An 8,847-nucleotide genomic window follows, 5' to 3' on the forward strand; every position below is an offset into this window, starting at 1 on the left:
GGTGGTGGAGGAAAGGGGTGGTGGTGGCTGGGAGCGGTGGCTGGCTCGCCACCACCAACAGCGGCTAGGGTTGGGGAGGAGTGCGTGTGTGTGTGCCGCCTGCGGGTGCAGGAGGCGCAGGGGATGAGTGCGGGGAGGTAAATGCGTGGAGGTGAATGCGGGGGCATTATTGTCTTTTCAATTCTAGAAGCTAAAAAAGTTAGGTTTTTCTCTGCTAGTGAGATTCTACAATCTAAGATAGTTGAATTATGGAAGTTGTATCAAAAGTTGGGCTATCTGGATTCCACAATCTAGTGAGATCCAAACAGGACCTAAGTCCAATTGGACGGTAAGCAGTAGGCTTCAAGCAAGGGGCCCATCAAATCAACGCCTTGATGGATCGCAAAACCTGCCCCCCGGCCAAGCCAGCGGCGTGACAGACCTTGAGAGAGGACAGCGGAAAAATTGATTATATGTCTCCAAATTGTTCAAACTTTGATAATATGTTTAAAGTTGATCATCCTTTGATCATATGTCCCACATAGACTAGTTTATAACAAAATTTCGTATTGAGTAAGAGAGATGAAGTATAAAGTTTGTTACAAACTGGTCCCTATAAGATATATTATCAAAAAATGATCAACTCAGATATATTATTAAAGATTGATCAACTTTGATACATATAATCAAATTTCCTGAGGACGGCCAGGCGGCGAGAGGCCGGAGGCGGAGCCCAGGAAGTCAGCCGTCGGGGTCGGAGCGGAAAACGGCGAGGAGAGGTCAGAAGGGAGGGGAGTTTGGGAGACGCCGTGGTTAGCCACCGCATGCGTGGGGCGGCGTGGAGGCCATCGATGCATCGAATACTCTGCAACTGACTGTCCGCTCGGTCCCGATCTGGAGTAGAGATGCTGCAGCACCGATCCAAATGCATTTGCTGTCACCTCTTCTATCTCAAATGCCTTGTCCCTTGTGCCGTGTCTGTCAACGTGTTCATCCTTTACCTGTCTTCTGCCTGCTGATTCTTGATATGTGAACTCTGAATTTCTGAACAATGAGTGTTTTGCCCATGAACTGGCAACTGATGATCTTCCATCTTGCCATGATGCAGATCACGCAACATAACCTGAGGGTTTTCTTTCATGAGTCCATCATGAAAGGTGAATGTTTGTGAAGGTTTCTCTCTCATCAGTGCCCAGATTAGCACGTAGTAATTCCACTACTAATACACAGGTCAGGTCTGATTGGACTTTCCTTCACCCGAAAATGGGTGGGTTTCTTTCTGTGAATTTCCTTGGAAATGTAGGAGTACAATACTCATACTAGAGATGTCTTGTATTCATCTCTGTTTGCTTGTTGACAAGTTACGTCAGACTCAACCATATTACACTGAACATCCTCCTATCAATCAAACTCAAACCATGTTCTCATGGGTTGCTGCACTGTCCATGGCCATACCCGGCTTGTGCGAGTGCAGCACGTAGTCGCACGCCGCCACCGCCTCGCCCACCGTCGGGAAGATCCATTCGTGCCCGATCGACTCGAGCACCTTTGAGCTGTCCAGCTTCTTCATGATTTCGCTCCCCGGGTTCGCCAACACAATCTGAAATTACATACAGGGGTAGAAGAAGACTGGATCAGCCAAGATTCACGACATTTTATAAATCTCTTCGAGTTCAGAACCAAGCATGTGTCCCGAGAATGGCAGTGTTACTGGTTTTGTTCTTCTTACCTGGAGACCCCTTCTGTCCAGGGCCTTCCTAAGTTCGTCCAGCATGCTCGTCCCGCTCGTGTCGATGCTGCCGACGGCTGCACAGCAAGAAAGAAGACAGGTAGGCAGATCAGAACAGAACTTGTGTCACACTTTCAGACAGACAGATGCAATGCTTCAGGTGTTCGTATCATGTGATTTTCAGAGCGCAAAAAATGTTTCACGCAGCGCTTCGACACAAGACAAGAACTCACCGCCCATGTCAAGGACTACGTACTGCACGCCCGTCTCGCTTTTGCCCTTGGTTCGCTCCTCCTCATCGTCGATCCACCGCGAGATCCTGATCATCACAAAACAAGTTTGATGATTGTAAGATCTCCTGATCTTCGTTTGCTGCACACCCGTTCTGATCTGCCTTTCCTTTCATTAGTTAGTTGCTTTACCTCTCTCGCAGGTAGCTCGCGTTGGCGAAGTAGATGGGCGCGTCAACGCGCAGCACGAGCACGCCGGGCACCGCCTGCGCCGTGGTGTACTGGTCCATCCTCCGGTAGATCATCGAGTTGGGTATGTTGCCGAGCACCGTCGTCCTCGGCCGCGCGATGAACAGCATCACTCGCAGGATGGATATCGAGACGGCGACGACCAGGCCAATCTCGACGCTGCCGAAGACGACGCCGAGGTAGGCGCCGATGCAGACGCAGAAGTCGACCTTGTCGACCTGCCAGAGGTGGATGGCGGCCTGGTAGTCGATCAGGCCGAGCATCGCCGAGATGATGATCGCCGACAGCACCACCAGCGGGGTGTAGTAGAACAGAGGGGTCAGGAACAGCAGCGTGATCATCACCGCCGCCGACATGATCACGTTTGACATGGCCGTCTTGCACCCGGCGTTGTAGTTCACGGCGGACCGCGAGAACGGGCCTGTCATATGCACGATGAAATTGGTTTCAGCAACAAGATATTCTGAACTCGAGACTTGTCTGACTGAGGCATTGCGTTGGAAATGGGCTTGTACCGGTGGTGAGGTAGCACGACGTGAATGATCCGAGGATGTTCATCGTTCCAATGGCGATCATCTCCTTGTTGCCGTCTATGTTGTAGTTCTTGAACATGGCGAAGCTCCTTCCTACGGCAATACCTTCCTGCATTTGACAGTACGAGCAAATCACTGTGACTACTTCGGTTTTAAACTACCGATGAAATTTTTGCCGGTATCTAACTAGTGAGACAAGGATCTCAGGCTTACAGCGAGGGCAATGACGCCGGTGATGATCCCGGTCTTCAGCGCCAGCATCATGTATGGCGGCGAGAATTCGAGACTTGTCACTGATGGTGGATTGAGACCCTTCTTAAGGTAACCGATCTATGATGTAGCAAGGAAAAAATGTCCTAAATTAGTAGTCCATTTTTACTGGATGTTCGCACATTTCTTGTTGACAATATGACAGTAATTGTGCTTACCACTTGAATGCCATGGTTTTCACCATGAGTGAGGTACACCAGAATGCTCCCAAGGATGACCGACGTCAATGGCGCCGCGGCGGATATCCAGAATAACTTGGGGCGTCTCTTGCTCTGTCAAAAGAAGTAAGATTACATAAAACATCAGCAAAGTGGCATCTAAAACCAACAAAACAATTCTTGTATGTTTGAACACAGGACTTTTTAGTGTCAAGATATAGCCTGGAAATTCACACAAAGAACTACTACTGAAACAGATTTCAGAATCTTAATTCACAACTAACTACCAAAGGATTACATTGATTCTTGCACAAGCTAAATAATTCTTGTACTGCCAAGAAACAAGACAAGAAGCATAACAGGGAAGAGGGTCCTATATTCTCCAAGGAGGCTTTTTCACGGAACTAATATGGAAAAGTTGACACTATAATACAGTGGTTGGTGGACCTCGGCCTTTTGCAATTGGTGCATATTCTTTTTCACTACCCATGAAATTGGATTCGATCTCTTTAGAAAGTATGAAAATGGTGCACATGGAGTCAAAAGTCCTACTAACAAAAGGTGATATGAATCGACCCCTCTATAGACACTTCTACGAGCATGTACCAGTGCTTAAAGAACGTGTTTATGGGAAAAATCAGTTTTTTTTCTTAATTGTAGTGGTATATATGCTTATACAGAGGGAAAGATGCTTACTTAAGTACTACTACTTATATTAGTACTAAAAAGATAGTTAACTATATTTAAACATTGTAGTCACTACGTAAGAAACCTTTAAAGGAGACACCACATTAGTGACGGCTGCTCAACACGCATCACTGATGTTCTATTAGTGACAGGTCCAATAAAGGTGTGTTACTAATGTGTCTTCTAATCGGGACCACATATAGATTCATCTCTAATGAGTGGTCATTAGTGATGGATCATAACATGACTCGTCACTGATGATAATAATGAAGGGTGATATGTCACTAATAACTAGGTCACCAGTGATGGATCATCCTAAGTCAATCATTAGTGACGAGTCAAGTTGTGACTCGTCACTAATGACTAGGTCATTAATAGTAGGTCATCCTAAGTCAGTCATTAGTGACGGGTTATAACTTGACTCGTCACTAATAATCCACTCATCAGTGACGGATCGTCCTATTCCAATCATTAGTGGCAGGTCAATTTGTAATTCGTCACTAATGATCAACTCCGGTCACTAATGACGGTATTTCCAAATATTTTTTATTTTTCTCTTATTTTTTTCTCACATCAGCAGCACTAGAATACAAAATTTGGCAAAATTAGTCATTAGTGATGGATCATGGTTATAACGTGTTACTAATGATCTTTGGCAAAGAAGTTTAAAAGGATAAAATATCTGGTTTCTATCACAACTACGCGATAGCAAAGGTGGTAAGGTGGCTACACGGGTGAGGAGGAGGTCGTAGGTTTGATTCTCATGGAACGTAAACTTGAAAATAATGTAAAATAAGTATGGTTCGTGAGGCATATGGGATGGACCTACGTTGGGATAGCTCTAGTGAATTTTATTTTTAACTTTTTTTTTCAAAAAATACGAAAAATATTCATCGATCATTAGTGACGGGTCAAAATTACAACCCATCACTAATATTCAGTCGATAGTGATAGGTCACGATTATGACCCATCACTAATGACCTTATTAGTGACTGGTCATCTATCATTAGTGACGCGATAAGAGTGGCGGGTACAGGACCTATCACTAATACCGGTTATCACCTGTTACTAATGATTTTTTTCACGTAATGGTCTTTATTTGCATTAGAAATTACAATTTTTATATAGATATTTAACACTTTCTTTTCTTAAATATCTAGCCATCTAGTATTGTTCATGTCCTAAGCCTGTACAATTCAGTTCCTCCATCATTAGCACCTTGAACACGACAAGGGTTTTTCTTTTTCAGACGCAAGGGGAAGTAGTAATAAAAGAGATCAAAGTGGATTGTGAAAAGCTGAATACTACTAAGGATATACATGCTAGTAAGTTGACAATGGATACCATACTTGGACAAACAGATTAGATCATCCGGGTGCATCTGTAACCTATCCAAAAGTGCCTAATGATCGATCTCTGTCTGCAAGCTCACGAGCTTGCGTCCTTATGTACATATGGATCCAAAAGATAACAGGACAAATTCTCTTTGCTGCATTTTCTAGCAGACCTGTGACCCCGGCTAGCTGCAGTAGTCACAGATTAACTTAGGCTAGAAGGCCCGATACCTGGACCAATCTTATTATTCACTCCAACTACAAAGATTACTTGTTCCTCAATTGTACTTTCTCCGTCCCAAAATATAGAGCATATTAGAATTTGAAAATGTCAAACTCTATAAATTTTGATTAATAATTAGTCAAATTATACGTATATTTTAATGTAAAAATTTATATCAATAAATCTGTATTTTATAATTCTTTTAATATAAAATTGATTTTTAGCAATTGATAATATATTGTAAAATAAATTAATGCTTAAAGTAGTATACTTTTAAAGACTTTTTCAAATCTTAATACGCACTATATTTTGGAACAGAGGGAGTAACAGGTAAGATATTTGTTTCATAAATGTTGCATAGATTAGCAAGCATTTTACTTAGCTACTTTGACAGGTAAAGTGGAGGGGCACTTAGTCTATAATGGTACTTTTTTAATTGATATTCACGTGAGTTTTGATTCAATGTGAATTGCTTGACCCTTCCCGTCATTTTTATTGTCATGAGTTGATACTCCATCTGATTATAAATATATGTCATTTTGAAAAGGTTTGATCAAATTTTTAAAACTTTATCTAACAATAGCTTTCAAAATATTTAGTTTGAAAATCTTAAAATCATACGTGTAGATTTATCTTGATTTTTTTTATAATATCATAAATTCAATAGATTTTATAAATATATTTTAATAGAAAATAATGGCTAAAACTATACATTGAAGATCGTGTCTCATCCAAAATAACATATATTTACTACCAGAGTGAGTATATTACTATATTTTGGATTACTATACGCATGGCAGAATGCAATCTTGTCACCATTATCCCTAATACCGTGTGATGAAGCTAGTTATCTCTTGTCACAATCCAGTATTATTGCGGTCCAACATCATGATCAAGAGGAGAGAAAAAAGCCCAATGATTAGTCGATTCTATTGGGGTCCTCATATATACTCCTACTATGATTGGGCCAGCCATTTACAAGAGATTATTATGCATCAAACCTTTTCGACTATTTAGTATCTTTTCTCGAAAGGACTTCGACTCATCAGTAGTATATATCCCTCACATTTTAGAGGAAAATTAAGAGAGGCTAGACTTCCTCATCTCAAGTAAAAAATGGATCGTACAAATGAACAGGCGTGTATGATTTACTCCATAATAAAAGCTGGAAAACTTGATCTACTACTTACAATGAAGCGTGTGACGAGGAGGAAGAAGAGGAAACCACTGCCGAGCACGACGCTTTCCCAACGCCACTGCAACTCAAATCAACAACCGAATCGTCAGGAACACGGAAATTAAGTAGCAAGCAAACAAATCGAGATATAACCGCGGAATCAAATCAAGATCAGCTCAGTTATTAATCAATCTTGTCTGTGACATGCATGACAAGCCCTGCAACGAGCGAGCCAGCGATTCGATCGAGCTGCAGATGCATGCGCGCACGCAAGAGCAGCCAAGCAGAAAAAGGAGGGGAGGCACGGGGCCATGTCCCTGTGACCCTGTCACAACTCACAACTGCAGGGTCCTCTCCTGTCCTCGCCGGACACGCACGCAACGTAACCTGGCTCAGCGGCCAACTATTTCAACATGGTTTTACAGTTTTTTTCCGGCGAAAAAACTGAAATTCGTAAACCTTCATCAAAATTGTAGTTATTTTTCGTCATTGCTCTGTGCATCCTTTATGTCAGTGAAATTCTAGTTCCTGCAAACTGCAGGGCTAGCTAGCCCGTCCAGAGGCTCTCGTGCCCTGGAGAAAACGTACCTGGTGTGTCTGGGAGAAGACGGAGCGCATGACGGCGACGATGTCGGTGGAGGTGGTGAAGCGGACGAGGCCGAGCATGCCCTTGAGCTGCTGCAGGCACACCACCGTCGCCGCGCCGCCCATGAACCCCACGATCGTCGCGTGCGACAGAAAGTCCACGATGAAGCCCAACCTACAAGCCCACACATGTACAAGCTAGTTATTCGGCAGTTTTACCTAAAAGCTTAGCACGCCCTAAAAAATCTAATCTTGCTGAACACTCGACCTGTTAATTATTACTACTCCGTATGTACTAGTAGAGTGAAGTAAGTGAGTAGTAAAATGGTTACTCTAGAAACTGACTTTTGAAAGAAAAAAAAAACTGACTTTTGACAAGCTACCTAGAGCACTTTTGGCCTTTTCACCAACTGCTCTCGGAGGTGAGTGGTGAGAGGCCACAAGGTCACAAAGAGATACAGTATACTAGCACGTTGTGGATACCTCAGGAGGCCGAGGGAGGCTTGGAAGACTCCGGCGAAGAAGGTGGCGGTGAAGGCGAGGTGCAGGTACAGCGCTGGGTTCTCCGTCGGCGACACCTCGCTGCCGAGCATCGATCCGATCAGCAGTGACGCCACCGCCACTGTCCCCACCGCCAGGTCCTTGGAGCTCCCCATCAGCGTGTACACCAGCGGCGGCACGAAGCTCGAGTCTGACGAACATACAAGTACAGGCATTACTCCACTTGCGTAGCTCGATACGTACGTCTAGTGCTCTCTGCGTACGTGCATGCATGACACTGAACGAATATACGACGTATGAAGAATGGCGCTGCAGAATTAATGCTAGCTTACAGAGGCCGAGGATGGGTGGCAGGTTGGCGAGCTTGGCGTAGCTGATGCCCTGCGGGATGGCGAGGCTGGCGATGGTGATGCCGGCGATGAGGTCGGACTTGAACGTGCCGAGAGTGTACGCCGGTGCCCACTCGAGGAACGGGAAGAAGTAGCGCAGCGCCGCCACGGTGCGCCGCCCGGCCCCACGCTCCCTCACCACCGCGCGGAACGGGTCGTCCGGGAAGAACGTCTCCTTCAGGTTCCCGCGGAACGTGTCCAGGAACGGCCTCGCCGGCGGCACCGGCACCCGCACCGCCGCCTTGTTCGCCTCCGCGCTGCCGCCCATGGCTGCCGGCCGGTACCTACGTGCTAGCTAGCTTCTAGTGATCGAACTAGGGATCGAGAGGTGTACAAGCTTTTGCGAGGATAGAGCAGTACTGAGCTAGCTACCGAAACTGAGAGAGCTCGCTGTCCGGTAGCTGCTGAGTTTGGAGGTACGCCGGAGAGAGGCGTGGCGGGGTATATATAGCGGTTGGATTAGGCGACGATGTGCGAGTGATTCGGGTGCGATTTGGGAGCGCCATCTCGATCTGTTGCGGCCATGTTGGGCGCCGGCGCCGGGGCCGGATGGCTATGGATCCCTCTTGCAAGAGAGACGTATGGTGCACATGGATCGTTTCGTGCGGGTTGGCGCGGCTGTCGACCGGTCGTCGGTAGGCACGAAGCGAGGCGACTCGATTCGATGGGTTTGGGTATGGCCTCTGCGGTTCGGTTCATGTCGCGGCTGGGGAAATCTGCCGATTTTTCCCGGTTTAGGTGCCGCGGTTAGCCTCTCGATCTCGAGATTTTGGTACCGTGACATCCGCCTAATCCAGGCGTA

At 45.6% G+C, this 8,847-nt stretch overlaps 1 protein-coding gene across 1 annotated transcript; it reads right to left on the minus strand.

Moving 5' to 3' along the window:
• Positions 1-1,220: 1,220 nt before the first annotated feature.
• LOC133911642 (sulfate transporter 3.1-like) lies at positions 1,221-8,475 on the minus strand. The gene is made up of 11 exons (XM_062353974.1): positions 7,989-8,475; positions 7,639-7,846; positions 7,159-7,330; positions 6,584-6,649; positions 3,149-3,262; positions 2,934-3,050; positions 2,703-2,829; positions 2,131-2,608; positions 1,942-2,027; positions 1,709-1,785; positions 1,221-1,579 (listed from the first exon to the last, which is right to left on the minus strand). The coding sequence occupies exons 1-11, from the start codon at positions 8,311-8,313 to the stop codon at positions 1,391-1,393; spliced, it is 1,959 nt and encodes a 652-aa protein (XP_062209958.1). The 5' UTR covers positions 8,314-8,475; the 3' UTR covers positions 1,221-1,390.
• Positions 8,476-8,847: the final 372 nt, after the last annotated feature.

The sequence above is a fragment of the Phragmites australis genome, chromosome 3 (assembly GCF_958298935.1).
Source record: "Phragmites australis chromosome 3, lpPhrAust1.1, whole genome shotgun sequence".
Classification (NCBI taxonomy): domain Eukaryota; kingdom Viridiplantae; phylum Streptophyta; class Magnoliopsida; order Poales; family Poaceae; genus Phragmites; species Phragmites australis.

Excerpts from the sequence above, each read along its gene's own strand:
- LOC133911642 (XM_062353974.1), bottom strand. The coding sequence starts at position 8,313 with ATGGGCGGCAGCGCGGAGGCGAACAAGGCGGCGGTGCGGGTGCCGGTG. Across the intron at positions 3,051-3,148 it reads AAAACCATGGCATTCAAGTG|ATCGGTTACCTTAAGAAGGG; the intron begins GTAAGCACAATT and ends GCTACATCATAG. Across the intron at positions 2,830-2,933 it reads CCGGCGTCATTGCCCTCGCT|GAAGGTATTGCCGTAGGAAG; the intron begins GTAAGCCTGAGA and ends TGTCAAATGCAG.